The sequence below is a fragment of the Pleurodeles waltl genome, chromosome 12 (genome assembly GCF_031143425.1).
Source record: "Pleurodeles waltl isolate 20211129_DDA chromosome 12, aPleWal1.hap1.20221129, whole genome shotgun sequence".
Classification (NCBI taxonomy): domain Eukaryota; kingdom Metazoa; phylum Chordata; class Amphibia; order Caudata; family Salamandridae; genus Pleurodeles; species Pleurodeles waltl.
In genome coordinates, this window is record NC_090451.1 from 194,090,757 (window position 1) to 194,114,920 (window position 24,164).

General features: G+C 46.9%; 1 protein-coding gene across 3 annotated transcripts in view; it reads left to right on the plus strand.

Moving 5' to 3' along the window:
• The window catches only part of BANP (BTG3 associated nuclear protein), a 927,800-nt gene that overhangs the window by 74,725 nt on the left and 828,911 nt on the right, over positions 1-24,164 (plus strand). For all 3 annotated transcript variants that reach the window (XM_069217391.1, XM_069217392.1, XM_069217390.1), the window contains one exon: positions 8,543-8,702. In XM_069217391.1, coding sequence (XP_069073492.1) covers positions 8,633-8,702 — 70 coding nt within the window. In that variant the 5' untranslated portion in view covers positions 8,543-8,632. The remainder of the gene's footprint in view (positions 1-8,542; positions 8,703-24,164) is intronic.

Below are 24,164 nucleotides of genomic sequence, written 5' to 3' on the forward strand. Positions count from 1 at the left end.
GTCATAGTGACATGTCTGTAGCAGGTCCTGCGCCCCCAGCCCCGCCGGACCCCATGGCCAGCCCCCATCTGTATGTCCCATATATCTGTGGCCCCTCCCCGCGCGACAACACCATTAAAAACATAAACTTGTAACTCCCAACTCCCGTTCCCCAGGGCGCCTCTCCAACTGTAGGTGGCCCATGAAAGAGTGCAACAGTGCGACTTAGTCAACAAGTTAGATATAGGTCTCGCTATCCGTATCTGAGTGGACGAGACACCTGTGGGGGGTGGGAGCTCCATGCCCGCTAGGGCCTGCTGTTCATACTGTACTCCTCACCGCAGGACCTGTTTATGGGCTCATTTAGCCTAGTTCGTCTGCTGTTTGGGGAGGTCACTCTCAACCCGAGTCCCCCACCGAGGACACAGAGGCCCAGTCCGATTCTCCTCCATTGCTTTCCCGCGATGATATTTCCTTGCTGATGGCCTCAGCCTCCAAGGCCGCCCTCTTAGCGAGTTCCTTCTGCACCCTGGTCGGTTAACCCCGTGTGTGGTGCCTGTTCCGTGGTCTCTTCTGTCCTCCGTGGGGCTCCGCCCGGCCTGGGCACCGTCCCCTCGACGCCCCACTCCCAGTCCTCGTGACTCCAGCCATTCCCATGCTTCATCTGGTTTCAGGAAAAACATAGTTTTGTCACTGACAATTACCCTCAGTTTGGCCAGGAAGAGTAGCAAGTACTGGATCCCCTCAACACTCTCTTCACCGCCAGGAAGGAGGCCCTTTTGGTTTGGACATCCAACATGAAGTCCGAGAACAATGTCACCTCCCTGTTCGCTACATTGAAGGGTCCAGCCTCTCTGGCACGCTGGAGAAAAGAGCATCTCAGTCTCGGTAGTGCAGTAGCTTGGCCACCACCACCCGGGTGGTCTTCCCGGCCCTAGGGGTCTCGAGGGCACTCAGTGTGCTCGCTCCAGGGTGAAGAAAGGGGACAGGCCCCCACGGGCCACCACCGTCCGCATCCATTCCCCAAGGAACCCCACCATGTCCTTTCCTTCTGTGCCTTCCGGGAGACCCACCACCCGTACATTGCTCCTGCAGTTTCTCCCCTCTGCGTCTTCTACCCGCCTCTCTAGGCTCAGGACCCGATCGGTCAGGTCAGTTATCGTGGCTTCCAGAGTCTCCTGTTTCGGAGCAATTTCCAAGAGTGTTGTCAGTTAACTTTTGGTGGTCCGCTCTCAGGAGGCCCACCTCCACCGCCACCTGGTTGATGTCATGTTGCAGGGTTGTTTTAGTGTCTTCAATGGCACCTAGTATTTTATCGAGGGTGGCTTGCACTGTTGGGTGGTGTGGATCTCCACTGTGTTCACCACCGCGCTTGGCAGGGGCTCTGCGGCTCGCCATATTACCTCTGTTCCAGGCTCTGGATGGCATCTGCAGGTCGCTGCTATGTGTCTGAAGCACCCGTTCAGGGTAGGTTCTCTCTGCTATAGGCTTCGGGTCTTGATGTTCCCAGCACTTTCCACCAGGGCTTGCCGCAGTCGCTGCTACCATTCTTTTGACCGGAGGTTCTCACTTCTCGACTCACTGAGGGCCTGGAGCACTGTCTATTTGCTCCACGTGTCGCTGCAAGCTTTTTTATGTGGGCCAGCCTCCAGTCCCCGGTTCACTCTGTGTGCACGGCACTGCCATATGTCTTCAGGGCGTAGTCAGGCCCCCAGAGCAGCCATCCGGTCGCAGCCTGATCTTGTCCGCCTCTCACCGACCCCCATCTCAGCTGCTGACCGTCCACCTCATGCCACCTCCTCAGTGTTGCTCCAGCACCCCCATTCACTCGTGGGGCGGATGAGCGCCGACAGCCGGTCCGCCTGCCCCAGGAGGGCGCACCTCGCCGTCCCAGTGAGCCCCTTCAGTCCCTGCTGTCCTCTTGTGGGCGCCCGGGTCCCCCTCCACAAGGCTTAGATCCCTTGCGATCTGGTGCTGGATCCGCTCGGGCACCGCTCACCTGTCCGGCACTTTTGACACCGAGGCATTGGCAGCCGCCTCCACAGCTCCAGGGGTGTTTCGGGCCACGCCGGCAACTCCGAGGCGAGGGTCGGGTCCAAGGACATCCCCCGTTGCGCTACAGCTCACTGCCGCGGCCTCAGGGACCCGCCCCGCTCCGCGGCCTTCGCCTGTCTTCTTCATCGGATGCTCTGCTCTACCCTAGGCCAGAGCTCAAGGGGACCAGCCGGTCACCCTGGCAACCCCGAAGCGAGGGTCGGGTCCGGGGACGTCCCCCAGCACGGCACAGCCCACCGCGGCAGCCTCTGGGACCCACCGCGATCCGTGGCCTCTGCCAGTCTTCCTCATCGAGCGCTCCGCTCTGCCCTAGGCACGACGCGCTCCAGGGCCGCTCCTCAATCACTGCGCCAACCGGGCCCGCTCCCCGCCAGGTCAGGCACCCCCGCAGTGAGCGGATTAACCCGCTAGGTCCCCGTGAGGGATGTTTCAGTAGGATAAGTTTGCAGGCCTTGACGGAGCTACGCGTTTACGCGTCTGACATCGTGCCTGGCTCAGCTACACCCCCAAAATAATAATAAATATCGTTGTTTTTTTTGGTTTACTCATGGTGCTCTCCACATAGTTTTTTTAATCAAAACAAAGTGTCCCTGGTGAATCCTAGTATGTTTTAAAGGTTACTTATTTTCATCTCCGTCTTTCTTTGATCATTTTATTCATAATGGCACGCAAAAAGGTGCATTAGTTTAAATGTCAAGAGTGTCTCATCTTCACATCTCAAGGCTGAGTCTTTGCAATAGAGACTTCTAACTACAGATTCCTCACCTTAGGATATTCCTCAGGCATACTGGATCCGGAAAATCTTGTGCAGTATCTCTGCGCACCGGTAAGTGTTGGCGAGCGGCTCTGTGTGTGTGGATCCAGAGAGCACTTTCATTCATCCTAGTTGGTGCCTTGTTTCCAGACCATGCTCCTGCTTGCTGCCTGTGGACAGACAGCCGGGTTGCTCCACGCATCCCAGAGATCCCTGGAGCTGGAGCTACCCTTGCCGATCTCAAGGAGTTCTATGATGCCATGCACTCCATCTTTGGGTCACTGGCTCCCTCTGGCGTGCCTTTGGGTCCGAAAGAGCTGAGACCTATTACCACCGGTGGGTTCGCTCCTGACATCAGCCAGGCCCTCTCTTTCAGCACCCCGGATATGGAATGACTCCTACACCTATGCTGTTTCCAGTCCCTTTACTTCAGTTTCCAGCACCACTGAGGGTACTTGAGAACACTCTATAGTCCTCTCTTACTCCAAGATGGCGCTGCCTCGACACTGGTCGACGCCATAGGTTACGTCAACCCGCTCTTGTCTTACCACGCTTGGATAGCCCCATCTTCGCAGGGGAGGGGGAATGATGATGAGGGCCACGGGCCCCTGGAGGATGATCATTACCAGGAGGAAAATTGGTATGAGGAGCTGGGTGATTCCAATGGTTTGGACAACTCTCCAGACTCTGACCTAGATTCTCCTGCAGGCCCTACCACAGAGGAAGGAGCGTCGTTGGCCATGGTAACACAGCGGAGGTCTTTGACCTATAGCTGCCCTCTGTCGAGGTCAAGACCAATGTCTTGACGGAGGCGTTTCAACCGGGGATCAGCTATACGGACCCTCTACTTCCATTTAATGAGGCCTTCACTGACACTCTTGTTAGGGTTTGGGCTAAGCCCTGAATGTTGGGCTTCCCTGCAAGTAATGATTGCTCGTCATATCCACTCTGCCACTGGGGACCTTGTCTTCCTCACCCAATACTCCTCTCCCAAAAGCCTGGTGGTGTAGGCTTCGACAGTCAAACTAAGCCCTAGAGCATTCTCTACCCCGTTCCAGTATAGGGCAGTGCAGAGGCTGGATAACTTCAGAAGAGCATCTTCTCTTCCTGGCATTGTGATTGGTGAACACAGCATTCCTCTTGGGTCGATATACTCCTTCATGGTAAAACTGTGTTTCGCAGCCCATGCTCCCTGAGGATGGGCCAGGCTATCTTGAACCAAGCACTCATAGGTTGCTAGGACGCAGCGAAGATCATCATTTGGCACGAACTGGACACCACAGACTCTCAGCTGACAAACCTGGCTCTGGTCGACTGAGTTTTCAGGAGATGTTCAATCTTCCCGGATAGGCATGCCTTTTAATGGCTTCTACCTCCTTGGTGATAAGTTGGACAACACGCTTGAGTGATTTAAGGAGAGTCTAGTCACCACCAGATCCCTAGGCCTCTCAATGGGTTCTTGACTGAGAGACAGTCTTCCTTTCTTCCCTTCTGTGGCCACAGCCAGGGCTCTTATGTGCGTCCACAATTCCAGCTTTACACCCCTAGGGCAGCAAACATCTCAGGCCTTTTGTGGGCGGGAACATGAATTCCACTGGGGACATGGAACCCACTCTCAGCATACACTCCGGCTGCGCTTCTCTGGCTGCTGCAACTTCCAAACCTCCTTAACAGGTCCTCGACACAGCACAATCATCCTGTTGGAGGCATGATCAGGCACCACCTTCCCCAGTGTCAAGCAATAACCTCTGCTCCAAGTCATGCAGTGGGGTTCTTTACTCCCATTTCTGGAAACCCTGTCTACATTTCCACTCTCTGAAGAACTGCTGACAGAGGACCATCTCCTCTGGCTCTGAGAGGAAGTGCCGGCTGTGCTGGCCAAAAGAACCATTAAGAGGTTGCCAGCCTCAGAATTAGGATGTGGTTGTCATTCCTTCTACTTCTTAGTGTCCAAGGAGGCCGGAGGCCTCAGCCCTACACTAGATCTCTACCCTCTCAATGCCTTTCTACTGAAAGTGAAATTCAAAATGCTCACTTTGGCTCGAGTTCTGTCTGCCCTGCAGACTGGATTGTAGCACTGAACCGTCAGGAAGTGTATTTCCACATTCCTATCCTCCTGGCCAACAGGAGTTACCTTCACTTGACGGTGGAACATGACCACTTCCGGTTCGCTGTATTTCCCTTTGACCTCACATGTGTGGATGTCTGGGATCTCAGTCCTCCCCTACCTCAATGAATAGCTGTTGAAGATACCAGGCATTTGTCACCTACCTCCAGATTACAGCAAACCTTCTGCACTCACTGGAGTTCACTGTTAACATGCCAGAGTCACCACTCACTCCTTAGATGCTCCCCTTCATCAAAGGCTATCTGGGCACAGTGCCGATCCACACCTCTCCTCAGAAGTGGAGAATCCATGACATTTGGGTTAGTATCTTGATGTTTCATCATCAGTCCTGGATTTTGGTGAGACTGGCTGAGGCTGCTGAGCCCAATGGCCTCCTTCATCCTCCTGGTGAGGGATCTCAAATCCCAATGGTCTCATCAGGGGAATCTTATTGACCTAGACAGGATTTCGGGGGAGACTGAAAAAGACTGCAGTGGCAATTGAAGAACCCCGATTGGATCAGCAGCAGACCCTCTCCTTTCCCCAACAGGAGCAGACAGTGGTAACTAATGCATCACTTCTGGGTAGGGCAACTACTTGGGAGAGGTGGAGAGCTGAGGACTCAGGTCTCCGGTGGAATTACAGCTCCATATCCGTCTTCTGGAGCTAGGCTATCCACTTGGCATTAAAGGGTTTCCTCTCATCCCTCAAGGAAAGGCTGGTTCAGGTGTCCAGCCAACACTGCTGCCAGGTGGTATTGCAACAAGCAAGGTGGATTGGTATTATGGACCCTGTGCCAGGAGGCCTTGCGCCTCTGGACTTATGTGGCGTGCCAGGACATGTACATGGTTGTGCAGCACCTGGCAGGATCTCTGAACACCAGGCATACTAACTCAGCCATTGATGCCTGACGGATCACGAATGGCGTCCACATCCAGAGGTAGTGCAAGATCTCTTTCGAGAATAGGAAAACCTTGGCTTCATCTATTCACCACCACCAAGAAGTTGCAATATTGGTGTTCCTGCGCATTGGAGTTTCCAAAGCGGCTCTTGCTCTGAGATGCATTTTGCTTAGAATGGAATCCGATTATGCCCAGGTTCTCAAGAAAATCCGGAAAGACTAGGCCCATGTCATCTTAGTGCTTTTAAGCTGAGAAAGGAGGGTTTGGTATCCCGAACTCCTGAGAATGAGCATCTGTCCTCCGATTACTCTGCTCCTTTGGGAGGACCTCCTGTTAAAAAATTAGGGCATGGTACTGCATCTGAATCTACATACATTCTCCCTTCATGCATAGAGGTTGAGTGGCACCAGTTGAATGTTCGATCTTCCTCCCGAGATTTGTGATGTTGTCATCCAGGCATCCCTCAACAAAAACTATACACTTGCTGTTGGGAAACATTTGTGGCTTAGTGTTCTTCACGTCATGTTGATCCACTTTCTGCCTCCATGTCAGAGGAGTTGCTGTTTGTGTTGTCATTAGCCTTGCAGTTCCTTGCCTATGGCATTGTTAAAGGTTATTTATCTGTCATCTCTCCTTTTTTGTGGTTGCTGGATCAGCCCTCACAGTTTGATTTAAGTGTTGTGACACGTTTTCTTAAGGATTTGCAACATTTATTCTCTCCTACCCCTTTCATCATGCACCAGTGAACTGTAATTTGGTCCTGACGTTTTTTATTAGCTCCCCATTTCAGCCCCTACATAACTGTTCTCTGAGACTTCTTGCTCTTAAGACGGTATCCTAACGTTTACATTTTAACCTTGAGTCTTTGAAGAATCAGCAACACAATCACGCAACCTTCAGTTTTGACTTTTGAGAATTGAAGCTGCATGCCAGGACCCAAAGGTTTCACTCTATTCTTGTACTCAAAAAGGAAACTGAGGTATTGAACATGTTTAGGGTGCACACACAGGAGGAACATTACAATTTTAAAAATTACCGTATTTGCACCTGTTTTGGCACTACAATTGATTAAAAGTAGAGAGCACTTTTTTCTACCATTTTGCAACATGCTATCCATACCCTATTTTCGTTAGTGGTAACAGCGATAGCAAGATCAAAAAAGCTCCATATTAATATGTGCAAAAGAGACTCAAATACTTTTTGCATAAGTTATTCCACATTTATTAACACCCATGTACGTATTTAGGCTCAAAGCCTCACCTCCGTTCTGGCAAAGTTGTTCTTTGCTTCAGAGTTTTTGGCATCCAGTTACACACTGGTCTAAGTGGGCTTTTAAATTGTATTGACATCACAGCACTACTTAGGTCACACCTACTAGACAGTGCATGCACTGTCTGCTGTGAGGCATATTGTGACTTATCAACAACATAGAAGGGCCCATTGGTTGGCTTTCCTTGTAACTCCCATTTTCCTCCTTCTCATTTGTGGCTCAGCTTGTCACTCTAGTTTGTCCCTACCATGGAACATTGCCTTTTTACCATCTCTTTGATTGGCTATCATCTCTGCTTGCTTTTTAAGCACTACGTTTTTGTATTAAGCTCTCCATAAGAGTGCTTGTGTTTTCGAGATGTCTCTCTGGTGTATATCTCTCCCCTCCTGCACCCGTTTTGCCGTTTCGCGCTCTAGTGCTATTCACCTCTCTCTTGTGCTCTTCCCATTGCCTCTGGTCTCCCTCAGTGTTGCTTCTCCTCCAACCCGCACTCTCCTTCTCTCGCCCCAATGTTTCTTCCGTCCACTGTACTCTTTGTGTTGCTTTCACAGTCCCCAGGTTACTTCTGTCCCTCCCACTCTACCCTGTGTTGCCTATGCCTCACTTAGCCCTCCCCGTATTGCTTCTACCACCTGTGTTGTTTCCCTGCCTGCATTGCTTCCATTCCCCCCTCCTTCAGCTTGCTTAAAAAATACTTTTGTGCATTGAATCTTCTTTTTAGTTACATATCAAAATCCAGTCAGCAACTAAAAAGAATAAAATGGCCTTGTCACTTTTTTGGAGTGTGCAAGCATGGTGCAGATGGCCCCTTCAAAGGCTTTTCTTTATTTAAACATCAGCAACTCTGCACAGCATCAGGGACTCTGGGCACAGTGGCTTAAAGCCATTAGCAAAGGCAATAGCACACAAATGATAGACATATTGGCTTTGCCAATGCATATTTTCCTTGGTCAACCCTCCTATCTAGTTGTATGATTATTATTACTATTATTTTTTGTTTATTTTTGTTACACATGATGAGATGAGAGGATAATTTACATAATTTATGAGTAGGGGCCCCAAATACAATTTGGATGAAGCAGTATCTCAGTGAGCATTATCCCCCACATGATTACGAATGGCAAAGTGTGTGAATCCTAAGGGAGGGAAAATATGTGACAAATGTGCAGGAGTTGACCCAGTACATCTGGATGCCTGCATGTAATTCCCCACTCGGTTCCAAAAAACGTGTAATAGCGAGGTGCCAGTGGAGAAATTATCTGCTGGAATACCTGATTTTCTACCCCCATAAATCTTGCCCCATGCACCATGCATTTTGTAGTCAAAGCTTAGTCTAGAGGAAAGTAGTACCTAATTCTTTGATGAATTTATTAGTTATGCCGTGGATGTGATCAATAAAAAGTGATAGTTCCACAAGCATTTCTTGATCTAGGAGAACACGGGTAAGCTAAATGAATATTTTTGTTTTTCTATAGGTGTGCAAGACCTGGCTGGGTATTGGCAGCATTCATTTGGGCAGATATAACCAGACTAGTATTGGAGATTCACCCAGACCGTAGTTCTGAATGATGTCCGAACAGGATTTGGCTGAAGTAGTTCAGATTGCAGTAGAGGATCTGAACCCTGATCAGTCAGGTGAGTTCTTGCCATTTATTCAACTGAAATGTGATGGTTTCTAAGTACTTGTGCATCCAATTCTTACATCCTTGTGTATAGTTTAACCAACACTTGTACAATTTAGCCTGGTTCAACATCTGTTCATACATTCCTGGAATATGACCCTAGACTCAGTCCCCCAAAACATTTTCTGTGTCTGTCTTGTTCACTGTTCCCCTAGAACTGTCGCTAACAGTAACTTGCAGCACTCTTTTTTTTATTTTGACTTGGAGGGCAACATTTAGTTTAGGGAGATACAGTGAAAGACAACATAAGAGATGGAGAGATTCATACCTGAAAGCGGGACAAAATGTTTTCAGTGTATTTGTGCTTGAAATTTGCACATCCAAGATTGAGTGTGGGCATATCGAGTCCTAATGGTAGCCAGGTAACTATTGAACATTACATGGACTAATTTTAGAAGAAATTGCATTCGTTTGTAGAGTGCACTTGTTTTTACCTGACAACCATTGTGTTGAAAAGATTTGAGAAGCATATGCTTTAAAGGCTGAATAAAATTCAAGTGGGGAAGTTAATTATCCAGAAAAGAGACGCAGTATTGTGAGGCTCATAAGTAAGCTTTGGCAGTAGTCAATTTACTAGATACAAGTAAATTGGTTTATGGTTTGGTATTGTAAAATGGGAGGAATGAACGCACATTTTTCATAAGTATTCAGTACCAAGCTGCAATAGAAGTCATAAACAAGTCAAGGTATTATGGGGAAGTAGATGGGGCAGGATAGGGGGATATATGCGGTTAAACACTGTAGTAAAGAAAATTAGTTTTCAAGGAGTTAAGCAAGTGATTGTAGAACCGTCCAGATAGGAATGGCCTTAATCTATCCTGGGTTTCGGTGAGAATGACTCTGAGTGTGCTGGGCTTCATGGCCTCCTGCATCCTCTGGTCACACATGGCAGATGGCATATGCAGGCTCTGCAGTGGGACCTGAAGTTCAAGTGGGCGCAGCGTCAGGGGAATCTCTCTGACATGGTCCAGATCTCGGAGGGAACTGCGAAGGATCTGCAGTGGTGGTTAACGAACTGAGATTTGGTCAGAGGCAAATACGTCTCTCTTCCCCAAACAGATCAGACAGTGGTGTCAGATGCATCACTCCTGGAATGGGGCGGCCACATGGGAGAGGCAGAGATCAGAGGCATCTGGTCTCCGGCTCCGGCGGAGTCCGGACTCCACATCAGCCTTCTGTAGCTCAGGGAGATCAGGCTAGCATTGAAAGCATTCCTTCCCTCTCTCCAAGGTAAAGTGGTGCAGGTGTTTGTAGGAGGCTGGACTGGCTTGTAGTGAGTACCAAGGGGTACTTACACCTTGCACGAGGCCCAGGTATCCCTTATTAGTGTAGAGGGGTGTCTAGCAGCTTAGGCTGATAGAAAAGGTAGCTTAGCAGAGCAGCTTAGGCTGAACTAGAAGACGAGTGAAGCTCCTACAGTACCACTAGTGTCATATGCACTATATCATAAGAAAACACAATACACAGATGTCATAAAAATAAAGTACCTTTATTTTTAGTATAATATGCCAAAAGTATCTCAGTGAGTACCCTCAGTATGAGAATAGCAAATATACACAAGATATATGTACACAATACCAAAATATGCAGTAATAGCAATAGAAAACAGTGCAAACAGTGTATAGTTACAATAGAATGCAATGGGGGCACATAGGGATAGGGGCAACACAAACCATATACTCTAGAAGTGGAATGCGAACCACGAATGGACCCCAAACCTATTTGACCTTGTAGAGGGTCGCTGGGACTGTAAGAAAACAGTGAGGGTTAGAAAAATAGCCCACCCCAAGACCCTGAAAAGTGGGTGCAAAGTGCACCTAAGTTCCCCAAAGAGCACAGAAGTTGTGATAGGGGAATTCTGCCAGAAACAACAACACCAGCAATGCAACAACAATGGATTTCCTGACGAGAGTACCTGTGGAACAAGGGGACCAAGTCCAAGAGTCACGATCAAGTCGGGAGTGGGCAGATGCCAGCTGTGGGTGCAAAGAAGCTGCCACCGGATGGTAGAAGCTGAGGATTCTGCAGGAACGACAAGGGCTAGAAACTTCCCCTTTGGAGGATGGATGTCCCACGTTGTGAAGAGTCGTGCAGAAGTGTTTTCGTGCAGAAAGACCGCCAACAAGTCTTGCTAGCTGCAAGGGTCGCGGTTAGGATTTTTGGATGCTGCTGTGGCCCAGGAGGGACCAGGATGTCGCCAATTGCGTGAGGAGACAGAGGGGGCGCCCAGCAAGACAAAGAGCCCACTCAGAAGCAAGCAGCACCCGCAGAAGTGCCAGAACAGGCACTACGAAGTGGAGTGAACCGGAGCTCACCCGAAGTCACAAAAGGGGGTCCCACGACGCCAGAGGACAACTCAGGAGGTCGTGCACTGCAGGTTAGAGTGCCGGGACCCCAGGCTTGGCTGTGCACAAAGGAAATCCTGGAAGAGTGCACAGGAGCCGGAGTAGCTGCAAAACACGCAGTTCCCAGCAATGCAGTCTAGCGTGGGGAGGCAAGGACTTACCTCCACCAAAATTGGACTGAAGAGTCACTGAACTGTGGGAGTCACTTGGACAGAGTTGCTGAGTTCAAGGGACCTCGCTCGTCGTGCTGAGAGGAGACCCAGAGGACCGGTGATGCAGTTCTTTGGTGCCTGCGGTTGCAGGGGGAAGATTCCGTCGACCCACAGGAGATTTCTTCTGAGCTTCTAGTGCAGAGAGGAGGCAGACTACCCCCACAGCATGCACCACCAGGAAAACAGTCGAGAAGGCGGCAGGATCAGCGTTACAAGGTCGCAGTAGTCGTCTTTGCTACTTTGTTGCAGTTTTGCAGGCTTCCAGCGCGGTCAGCAGTCGATTCCTTGGCAGAAGGTGAAGAGAGAGATGCAGAGGAACTCTGATGAGCTCTTGCATTCGTTATCTAAGGAATTCCCCAAAGCAGAGACCCTAAATAGCCAGAAAAGGAGGTTTGGCTACCTAGGAGAGAGGATAGGCTAGCAACACCTGAAGGAGCCTCTGACGTCACCTGCTGGCCCTGGCCACTCAGAGCAGTCCAGTGTCCCAGCAGCACCTCTGTTTCCAAGATGGCAGAGGTCTGGAGCACACTGGAGGAGCTCTGGGCACCTCCCAGGGGAGGTGTAGGTCAGGGGAGTGGTCACTCGCCTTTCCTTTGTCCAGTTTCGCGCCAGAGCAGGGCTGAGGGATCCCTGAACCGGTGTAGACTGTCTTATGCAGAGATGGGCACCATTTGTGCCCATCAAAGCATTTCCAGAGGCTGGGGGAGGCTACTCCTCCCCAGCCCTGACACCTTATTCCAAAGGGAGAGGGTGTAACACCCTCTCTCTGAGGAAGTCCTTTGTTCTGCCTTCCTGGGCCAAGCCTGGCTGGACCCCAGGAGGGCAGAAACCTGTCTGAGGGGTTGGCAGCAGCAGCAGCTGCAGTGAAACCCCGGGAAAGGCAGTTTGGCAGTACCCGGGTCTGTGCTAGAGACCCGGGGAATCATGGGATTGTCCCCAATACCAGGATGGCATTGGGGGGGGGGGGCAATTCCATGATCTTAGACATGTTACATGGCCATATTCGGAGTTACCATTGTGAAGCTATACATAGGTAGTGACCTATGTATAGTGCACGTGTGTAATGGTGTCCCCGCACTCACAAAGTCCGGGGAATTGGCCCTGAACAATGTGGGGGCACCTTAGCTAGTGCCAGGGTGCCCACACACTAAGTAACTTAGCACCCAACCTTTACCAGGTAAAGGTTAGACATATAGGTGACGTATAAGTTACTTAAGTGCAGTGTAAAATGGCTGTGAAATAACGTGGACGTTATTTCACTCAGGCTGCAGTGGCAGGCCTGTGTAAGAATTGTCAGAGCTCCCTATGGGTGGCAAAAGAAATGCTGTAGCCCATAGGGATCTCCTGGAACCCCAATACCCTGGGTACCTCAGTACCATATACTAGGGAATTATAAGGGTGTTCCAGTATGCCGATGTAAATTGGTAAAATTGGTCACTAGCCTGTTAGTGACAATTTGGAAAGAAATGAGAGAGCATAACCACTAAGGTTCTGATTAGCAGAGCCTCAGTGAGACAGTTAGTCATAACACAGGTAACACATACAGGGCACACTTATGAGCACTGGGGCCCTGGCTGGCAGGGTCCCAGTGACACATACAACTAAAACAACATATATACAGTGAAATATGGGGGTAACATGCCAGGCAAGATGGTACTTTCCTACAGTGTTCACGCACAACACCACTGCCATGTGGTACTACAGCAAGCATGGTGGGGTGGGGTTGTGGACCCTTTGTTAAGAGCCCTGCGTCTCTGGGCATGGCTGGAACATCAAGGCATATCCCTGATAGTTCAACATCTGGCAGGCTCTCTGAACGCAGGAGCAGAAGAACTCAGCTGTCAATGCATGGTTGATTACAAATGGCTTCTCCATCCGAAGGTGGCGCAAGGTCTCTTTTAGCAGGGGGGGAAGCCTTGGTTAGATCTGTTCGCCTCTGCAGTGAACGTGCAATGTCAGCTGTTTTGCACATCGGAATTTCCAAGGCGGCACTCGCTTAGTGACGCTGTTCCTCTCAAGTTGAACTCAGGCCTCCTTTATGCCTTTCCACCAATACCACTTCTGCCCAGAGTTCTCAAGAAGATAAACAATGACCAGGCCCAAGTAATTCAAGTAATAAATGGAGTGGGCACGGTAATTATGGTATCCCAAGCTGCTGAGCATGGCCATCGATCCTCCATTCAGACTGCCTCTTCAGGAGGATCTTCTATTGCAGCAGCAAGCGAGGGTTCTCCACCCGAATCTATCCAGTCTCCGTGTTCTTGCATGGAGATTGAGCGGCGGCAATTAATAGTTTTCGACCTTCTGCCCTAAGTCTGTGATGTTATTGTGGCAACCAGGGTTCCCGCCACCAAAACGGTATAGGCCTTTTGTTGCCATAAATTTGTGGCATGGTGTACCATCAAAACTGTTGATCCCCTTTCTGCACCTCTGTCTGAGGCCCCCTTGTTTATTCTCTCCCTGGCCCAGCAGGGCTCTGCTTTGGTCACCCTTAAGAGTTACCTGCCTGCAATCTCTGCTTTCCTTGGACTTCCTCCTCATCCCTCATTGTTTAAATCTCCCATTTTGGCGCGATTCCGTTAAGGTCTGGTAATGCAGAAGAGAACCATCTCTGGAGGGGTTGTTCTCTGCATCAACCTGCGCTACGCTTTGGCTAAGAAGCAACCCCCTTAGGGTTTGCGTGCTCACACCACCAGTGCAAAAGCCGCAACTACTGTATTAGCACACTGCGTTCCATTACCAGACATCTGCCAGGTAGCTACATAGGCATCCGTGCACACGTTCACTAAACACTACTGCCTGGGCAGTCAGGTCCCCTGGGATGGCTGTTTTGGCCGTTAAGTCCTACAGGACTTTCTAGTGTGATCTTGGTACGCAAACCCACCTCCGGGGAAGGTGTTGCTTGTGTATCTATTCTAAGGTAAGGAATCTGCAACTAGAAGTCTCTTTCAGATGAACAAGTTACTTACCTTCGGTAACAAATTATATGATAGAGGCATATGGTAGTTGCAGGTTCCTTACCGACCCACCCATCCTCTCCGCTTTGTGAACTGATTTCTAGGGGCAGGGACTCCCTTTAAGAGCCCTAGTTCTGCTGCACCAATCTCAGTGTTCTGCAAGGCTCTGCGCTTCTAACATGGAAGCTGTAAAAAGAAACCAACATCAGCACGCCGTGGTGGCGCCTATTTATGACCACGGCTTCATCACGGCGACCACAATGCAAACGACAGATGCAGAGTTGACTGATGCCACCTGAAGACACGTAAGGGTGCTGCTCGAAGAAAAATCTCTGGATCCAGTTTGACGCATGGGGGAAATTCTAAGGTAAGGAATCTGCAACTAGAAGATGGGGGTCACTACGACCCTGGCGGCCGGCGGTAAGGTGGCGGTAACACCGGCAACAGGCTGGCCGTGTTCCGCCAGCAATTATGACCGTAGCGCAATTGCCACGGCCATACCGCCGGCCCCTCCAATATACCGCCAGGATTCCGCCTGGCGGTCATAATCCCCAGGGCAGCGGTGGAAGCACCGCTGCCCTGGGGATTATGAGTCCCCGACCGCCAGCCTGTCCGTGGCGGTAAACACCGCCATTGAAAGGCTAGCGGTAAGGGGACTTGGGGTGCCCCTGGGGGCCCCTGCACTGCCCATGCTTTTGGCATGGGCAGTGTAGGGGCCCCCAGGCATAGCCCGGTTGCGCATTTCACTGCCCGAATTTCAGGCAGTGAAATGCGCAACGGGTGCTACTGCACCCGCTGCACATCAGCATTGCCGCCGGCTCAATTACGAGCCGGCTGCAATGTTGATGTGACATTTCCGCTGGCCCAGCGGAAATGTCATAATAGGGAGACAGGAATACCGCCAGCAATGGGCGGTATTCTGTCTCCCGCGGTCTTTTTCCAAGACCGCCGAGGCCGTAATGACCCCCCTATGTCTCTAGCAGATAATTAGCTACCGAAGGTAAGTAACTTGTTCTTCAGGGACGCCAGCTGGTATAGAGTTTGGCAAACCAAAATTAAAGTCTCATTTTACAGAGAGAGATCCCCAGTATCAAATACTGTAGATAGATCAAGAAATATAAGTACTGGGTGACAGATGACTGTAGAAAGCCAAGGAAGTAAAGTGTGCCTCCTGGGAAAGTGTAGTTCCAGTACAATAGGGAGCACAAATGCCTTATTTGAAGGGATTAAGATTATTATAAGGTAGATGTATAGTAAAATGGTTGAAATCTATTTGTTCCAGTTTCCTTGAAAATAAAGGGAGCTGTGATATTTAGTGGTAAGCGCGGGAGAGCAAAATTTAGCAGCAGTTTTTTTTTTTTTTTTTAATAGTGGTATTGCTACTGCAGGTTTGATAAATAGTAGATAGGTTCCAGATTAAAGAAAGTGGTTAAATAGAGAGGCAAGGCGAGGAGAACCTTTGAGGAGAGAGCCAGTGATATAGTCATTTGGGGACTAAAAGGATCTGATGAGGTGCATGATGGATTTGCTAATTTGAGTATAGAGATGAGTTCCATAGGTGAAGTGTTAGAATAATTAGGGAGTATGGTTGGATTAGCTGGCATAAAAAGAGGGTAGAGAGTAGAGGTGAGTGTGTTTACTGATGGAGCTTTTTCAGGAAAAGTAAGTTATATTTTTAGCAATGAGTGAATAATAAGTGATGGAAGTACATGACGAATAGAGCTTAAATTGTTGATTGACCCCTCTAAAGCTAGTGATAGTGTGTGTAAGGCATGTTGATAGTGGTCAGGATTTCTGGAGTCTTATATTTGGAATAGTTGCGTAGGAGCTGCCACATTATCTTTTAAGGTGAATAATGACTGGTGTAATATAGGGTTGTTGAATTGGAGGAGCAGGTGAAAATGTTTGTAAATGGATAGTGTGTGTGTTGAAAGCATGTTGAAGTGTTGTGTTAAATTGGTCATAAAGTCTGGAGTGTTGCAGCAGAAGGTTAAGATTGTTGTGTATATGGTTTAAAAGGCAGGAGATTACTTGTGAGTGTTTTCCCCTTAAGGTAGGAGAAGAGGTGAAAGGGGTAGGAATAATTTTAACAGTTCTATGTTTAAGGCCATGAGTAGAGTGCAAAGAGGTTCTACGGTAGGGGCGGAAGATATGTTTTTAATAGTTTAGTATGAGGTGTAGAGGTATGCCCTGTTATGTCTAGGTGAGCAGTAAATATTTGTTAAGGAGAGATAACACAACATTTGTTAAAAACCATGTTTTGAATTTGTAATTTACTTGGAAGTCCTTAATAAAGTGGTACTACACATGACCCGGAAATAAAATGCTGCTAGTGGCCTGCAGCACTGATGGGCCACCCACTTAAGTATCCCTTTAAACATGTCTCATGCCTATCATTGCAGACTGTATGCGGTTTGGAACTTCCATTTTTACTTGGCAAAATAAACCTTTTGCCAGGTCCAGACCTTCCTTTTTAATGCATATATGCCACCCTTAGTGTAGACCCTACACAGCCTACAGGACAGGGTGCAACGTATTTAAAAAGCAACACGTGCATTTTTAAGTTTTACATGTCCCATAATGGAAAATTCCTAAATTGTTTTTTCATTATTGCAAGGCCTAGCTCTCCCACGGTATAACTATGGGGTTACCTTATAACATGAAATAAGTGATAACTTCCAATTAGGGGTAGGTAGACAGGTTGAGTTTGGTGACTTTGAAATTGTAATGAAAAATCACCTTTTAGGGTTAAGTCAGATTTTGAATTGCAATTTTGAAAATGCCATATTTAGAAAGTTGGCATTTTCCTGCTTTAGTCATCTAGTGTCTATAGCCTGTCTCTGGGTCACATTACTAGGAGTATGTAGCAGTTGGTCTTGGTGTATTCCTCCTAGACAGACAGACACACTAGAGCGCTTAGGTGTGCCTGATGGGCCATCACTGGCAGGATGGGAGGACTAAGTTAGCCACAGCCCCACGTATACCTGAATAGGCCGTGTCCTGCTTTCACAATAGAGATTGCATATCCCCTGTAGTTAGTCTGGAGCCAGGTTACAGGACACAGGAAGCCTGTGACTTAATAGGGAAACCTCTAGAAGCTTCTGCCACTTCAAAGAAGGCACCGGTTATAAACAATGGACTTCAGATACCAACTGTTCAGTACTTTTCTGGCCCTTTGGAAGACTCTTTTAGGGAGAAGGTCTGTTGTTCTGCTGAAAGGATTGCCACTCTGCTGGTCTGCTAACCTGAAAGACTACTGCCCTGCTTGGCCGACCTGATGCCCTCTTGCCTGGGAGAGAAGGACTGGACCTGCAACCTGAACCCTGGAGTCCCAGAGTGATTCCAAGGACTAGTCTCTTGCAAGCAGCAACGGAAGGCTGCAACTGTGAGCCCCACCCCGCCAAGAGGCCAAGGGATAGTCTCTTGTAACCAGCACTGGGACTCTACAGCTGTTAGCTCTAACTTGTCAAATGGTGCCAACCTTTTCCAGGACACTTGGAAGTGAGCTGAAAGGGGCTCTGACGCCCATCTATTGATCCACCAGAACTGGCACATTTCCTTTACTGTGTGGCGCAACCACAGGCAGAACCGGCACATTGCCTCTGAGTTAGTCCTGACTGATCTGTGCTAAGCTAATTGAAGGTTGAGAACAGGTTAGTTCACGGTTTTCTTGTGACTTCACCCAGAGAAGGATTTGGATTGCTGGGAGAGTAGGTTTCATCCAGTCAACCAGCAACTTTGCGTCGTACAGTACTAAGTTCAAATATGAAGTCAACAGAGAATTGTGTTGGGTGAGCAAACCGAAGCCACATAGAAGCCATCAACAAGAATCCTTGAATGAAAAAAAGTAGGAAGAGGGGATGGTGCTCAGCTGCAACAGTAGGTTGGAGCATGCAGTACATAAATAGCCAATTTGGAAAAGACACTAGGAAAATTGAGGTATCTGACATATATGTGATCCCAAAAGCCCTACTCCAGACTTGTTCTAAGAAGTTAGACCACATTGCAAACCAATCCTCCTAAAATCCTTGTAAGATATCATAGTGGAAAATCAATTAGTGAAGTTATGGACCCATAGCATTACGCTTTCTGCATTTATGAAATCTTGGATTTCTTAACCTAATGGGTATTGGTTAAAGTCTGCTCAGCATAATTATTCTACACGAGACAGAAGAATGGGTAATCTTAAGTTTTATTCTCAACAAAATCCACAGGATGTTCAAGAAAGGGCTCTTGACAATGAAGAAACTGAACCTTTTCACCATTTAATTAGCAAATAATGCATTATGCTGAACTAAACTTGAATAAAACAGAAATAGGGTAGCTGAAGTGACATCACATGCTCTTTGACCTCCACTTTCACTCACATAGACATTTACACATACACACAAATGCACACTTACGCACACTGTTTCACATAAACATACTCTCACCCGCAAGCATGCACACAACATCCTTTTAAAAGCATTTTTTACTTACCTCAACTGCTACTGAAGGGCATATTCCAGCAAATTGTACTCCATTTCATTACACCAATAGTGATTAATATGCTACTATTCACTATTAGTGTCATAACAATTGACCCAAAACAAAGTAAGAGGAGCCTCAACTGAAGTTCATAAGGACTAGCTCCCACTGTGTTTCTGGCACCGAATTTACCAACTCTGAGGCCAAGGGTCACAAAGACAGTGCCAGAGGTGGCAAAGAGCAAGCCAGGGTCCGCAGCTGCGACACCTGGCAACCCCTAAACGATGTCCATGCATATGTCTTCCTAGTCAGTAGTGTTCTTGGTCTCTGAATCCAATTTAATGATGAACTGTCCATGACAAGACAAATGTAGACTCTTTCATTCTTTTGTTCATTCCAGTACTGGAAAGTTTCAAAGGTTCTTTTCCTATTTTACTGCTGACAGCAGACCCTTTGCAGTGGCTTTGGCGATTGGGTTGCATCTAGTTTAATGTACTCTGATTTGCCCAACAGTCTTCCATATCCCATCCAAGCACCCCTAAAACATGCCATCTGGTTGAGCTAGAAAATCTTCAAATATTATCCTAGTTGAAGCACTCAGTACTATAAAATCTACTTCATCCATCCAAGCTGTAGTGGGCCTCAAAGAGCATTCATTAGGAATCTATACAAATACAGGCTTCAGGCAGGACTGTATTTTAGTCCCAGTTCAATAAATTTTTATGCCATCGTCCTAGGCAATACAAATGACACCCAGTGATGCAGCTCTGCCTCATTAATATACTACAGTATGCAAATAATGTATTACTTATTACTTCCATGTGAAATGCTCTAAAGAAAACCGCTAAATGCCACACTGCATATTTCTGGTTGGAAAAAATAGTTAAATTAAGGGTGATTGCACATCATGCAGTATAGGACAAGCACAACATTTTGGAACAAAACAAATATTTCATGCTTGAAGCTATCAACCTAGAGCTGAATGAGTTCAGTTCTCTGTCTGATCATCGTAGAGTATATTGCATGAAATTCCCACGGTTCCATTGTTTGAAGCACATTGAATAGTAAGATCATCCTCCGACATATCAATTGGAAATAGCTCCCAATCGAACCTGAAATCAATTGTGCAAAGAAAATGATTAGGAATTTTCACATTTGTTGCAGAAGAAATTTTGAGAATTGAGAAATACTGACAACCATCAGCTGACTGAAAACTTACGCTAATTATGTGACTACTTTATATCAACTCTCTGCTATACTGGAGCCACTGTTACATTTCTCTTTGATTTATAGCAACAACAAGACCTGATAGTAATTTTACGGGCAGAAACCAAGCATGAGGTACTCATCAAATAGGCTAGAAAAGAAATGAGGGGAAAAGGTCTGAACATTCCACTGAACCTATAAGGGTCACTCATGAATTCTCAGAGAATCCAGAACCTAAAGCCGCATCCCACTTAAATTAACCTTCGATCCAAGTAAGGAGATGTGACCCAATATAACCACCCTTACTCAGTGTATGAGCATAATACCATAAGAGTGGTAGACTGTAGAAACAGACAATCTGGGCTACAGCAAGTGGAAATGAATTCTTGCCTAAAAGCTACAAATCAACATTTACAAAGTACTGGGTTCCATGCTTTCTTTTGTCTAGGTTCACTTCTCACTTATTAACACCCACTCACTTTCCGTCTTTGACATTATCACGTATGTTTTTGTGATCAGTGTAATGTTACTTTCTTTCCAGTCACCTTTTATTTGTTCATTTGAATATACTGATGAAAGGTTCTGCTGAATGGGATCAGAATCTTGCTGATGCTTCTGCTATAACTAGTGAGGCCAGTGTTCACCTTTTCTTGAGGTTGGCTTAGATATGGAGTTTACACCTGGCTCCCTGAACCTTATACACCCCTTTCCATCTAGTGATCTAGTGCCAGGGCACTTAGCTCCCGAAGTAGCTGTTTGCACTTTTATTAATGATACACTCAATCAAGGAAACTAGTATCTCGTGTCTGGCAGCCTTTCTGGGACCCTTTCTGGCATCTTAACTCAATACAGCTCTAATTTTCTACATTCAAGTGCCCTGCTACGAGGTTTGTATTTACTATCTCCTTGTGGCCTACTCCATAGGATATTCTGGTATTATGCTATATATCTTAGAGTTATCTTTTTTCAAATGTCCTCTAAACTTGTAGCTTGAATGGATTTCCCTAGCAACAGTAAGAATGTCTTCTCTCCACGTTTGGTCTTCCTTTAATATATTCCTATATTATTGGTCAGGTTGCTTTGTTTAGTTCATATCATTGGGCTCTCACACCAGAGAATTGCTTTCTCATCTTTATATCATGATACTTGCTGATTTATGCTCTTCTCCTCCATGGGCTCTTCATTATAATTCACAAACACTAAATAATCTCGCCCATATGTGGGATCCCATAGCACTTTTCTTTTTCATAAAGCATATATGTATTTCTGAAACAAGCCACTCTGTGGAAAATAAGTTCTAGATGAGTTTTGCGGGCCACGTTTTGTACATTTACTTAACAAAAGTAACTATTTTTTAAACAAACACAAGCACTCAAAGGAGCCCAGTGACCTAAAAAGCACTTTAACCAACTGTGTTTTAAATGAAGGGTGAGAAAAATAGGAAGAATGTAACTTTATAAGCTGAAGCCCAAAAAGGTTGCAAGAAAACTACTACTGCTATAAGACACAGAGCAGCTTTGTTATCCCATCATGCCCTGTAAGTGATATTTGAGCCAGTTCCTTTTTTTCTGTTCATGCTGATACGATCCTGGTGCCCTGGGCTTTATTTTTTTTTGCCTTTGGAAACTTTTCCAGATCAGGCAAAAACATGTTTGCTCAACGTGTATAAAAACTAGGAGCACATTTTTTCTGTTTCCTGTGTCCCTGAGAGGAAATAATATGTTTTACTTCATAGAATGCTACACTTTTTTGGGGGGGGTTTGAAGTGCCCTAACTGTGAGATGAAAAAGACACAAACAGACCTTCACTTTGTCTCAGTTGTCTCCATCCTGTCCAACCATTCACCAGAATCCTGCAGATTCAAAAATATGTTACGAAGAACTATGAAGGATAGAGAAGATAAGGCTTTGTGATAGCCAGGAAGAGCTGCACAGATGTGAAGAAGCACCCAGAAGGACATGGGAAGGCTGCTCCCTCTACCCCTGTTCCTTCCACCACCTTCTAGAACTCCTTTGCTGAAAAATGAATAGAGAAATCCCACATAAAGGGAAGAAAATGGGCCCGTTTAGTGTCAAGTTCTATAACACTGAGGGTGATTTCTATCCCCACTTCCTTTCTTTCATGCGGTGGCTTAACTTTGAGGAACTGCGGATCGAGGAAGATGTTGTCAATGTCAAACTCTCGACGTGGTTAGACATTTGACGTAGCGGGACTCCTCTTTCCACCATTAGACAGACGGGGTAGGCAAACTAAAACAAGGAGTGTTCTGTGGTCTCCATAGTCAGTTACTCAGAGTCTCCAACCACGTAAGTCTTACTAGCGCCTACCATCTCTACTTCCTTAAAGCACTATCCAGACGAAGGTGGCCTCTCCAGGACCTCTGCCAGCACCATCAGAACCAGCTGTTCTTCCATAGTCACCTCCACCTACGCAGCTCATATCAGTTCTCCACCAGCACTGCTAACGCTGGCTCTACTTTTTCCGATCTTCCATTCTCTGATTGGTTCAATGGTTCCTGCTGAGAATCCAGAGACACCCACTAGGAGACTGAGATCTGGATGTCCAGATGTCTGAGGAGACATAAAAGAAACAGATATCACCATTCTCTGATTCCTTCACATAATTGGCATAGATAATGTTCTAGAGCTACTTAACTCTCAAGGCCAACTCAGTGGTCCTGTTCTTAATGATATTTGAGATCCTCTCATGGAACTTACTCTACAATGTCATCTTCAGTTCATCACTACTCCAAGACTGCGATGGATTTGCTGCCAGCCAGGGTTCCCTCTGTTGATGATATATCCAACTTCAGTAAGTCTTCAGTCTTGTTTGGGGTGCTAAACCCTCATTCTTCTTCTCGTTTGCTGCTGTTGGTTTTTTTTACTTCTTGGTCCTGTGATGAAGATTTTCTTATTCCAGCTATAGCCAATTCTTCCCTGTCAGTGTTGTAAAAATTAATGCAAGCCTCTGAGCAAGACCCTTTTTTCCAAGATGCATATCCTCTTCCTGACTGTGTCGTAGTAACATCAGCAAGAAAACCCCAGCCCATGTCATCAGTCTCCACAGTGTATCCTGAAAATGAAAGTAAGAAGATGAATTTGGTAGGCAGGATGTTCTGTGGTACAGCAGTCACTGCTATGAAAAAAGTACCACTGCTCTTCTTGGATGGTATGATAGGTCTTTGTGGGAGAATCTTTATAGATATCAAGACAAGTTCCCTCGAGAGGATAGACGGAACTTCAGAGAAGGTCCAAGAAGGTATGATGGTACCTAACCAAGTGTTAAGTAGCACTGCAGATGTTCCGAAGCAAGCTGTTGTCATGGTCTTTGCTAAGCTTAATGGCTCTGTCTTATCGGTTTAAAGCTGGAGACTCAACAAACGATTTTTAATCTTTCTTTTTCTGTAATGACTTTCTTTAGAGTTTTTACAGATGAAAAAAAAACAGTGCAAAAAAGCAGAGTTGGCAACACTAAAATCAGGTAGCGAAAACATTTATTTTTAGCCCTACAGTAAGCATCTCCAACACTGGAATGTTGAAACCCCCTCAGTGGCCCCAGCAATACCATTAGCAGCAACATCAAAAAAACCTTCAGCTGTGGAAAGCTGGGAAAGAAGGGTCCAGCAAACATTAATGGATTCAGGAAAGCCCTCAAACAGTGATTCTTCATCCTCCTCTTCCGTTCACCACTCCGGTGAGGGAGGTATCCCCAGTCATCCGGTAGTGTGGAAAAAGATTATTCTCTAAGGTTCAAGTCACAGTCTCTGCCCATTCCTACTAATAGGTCTAGACTAGCTTCATCTGTAAGTCAGCACCCTCTTCATCAATGGTGCCATATAACGTGTCTCCAAACACTAGAAATAGAAGGGTTTTTTTCCTGCTATTTTCTGTTTCAGAAGAAAAGACTGAGGCACGAATATAGTCCCATTTTAGACCGCAGGATTACAAACAAGTTAATAAAGAAAGAGAAGTTTCAGATGTTGGCACACCAAATATACCCACAGTTACATAATTGGGACTGGATGTGTGCCACTGAGCTTCAAGATGTGTACTTTCACATGCCCATCATTTGAAAGCACTGCATATTCTTGGGATTTCCGGTGGGCAGGGTTTATTATTGAAAGTACCACCTTTTGTCCTAAAATAAGCTCTTCTGGCCATGCCTACTTCTTCCTGGGCGATAGTCTTTTAGAGGCTTTAACATCTCAAAAAAACCTGTGTCACTTCAC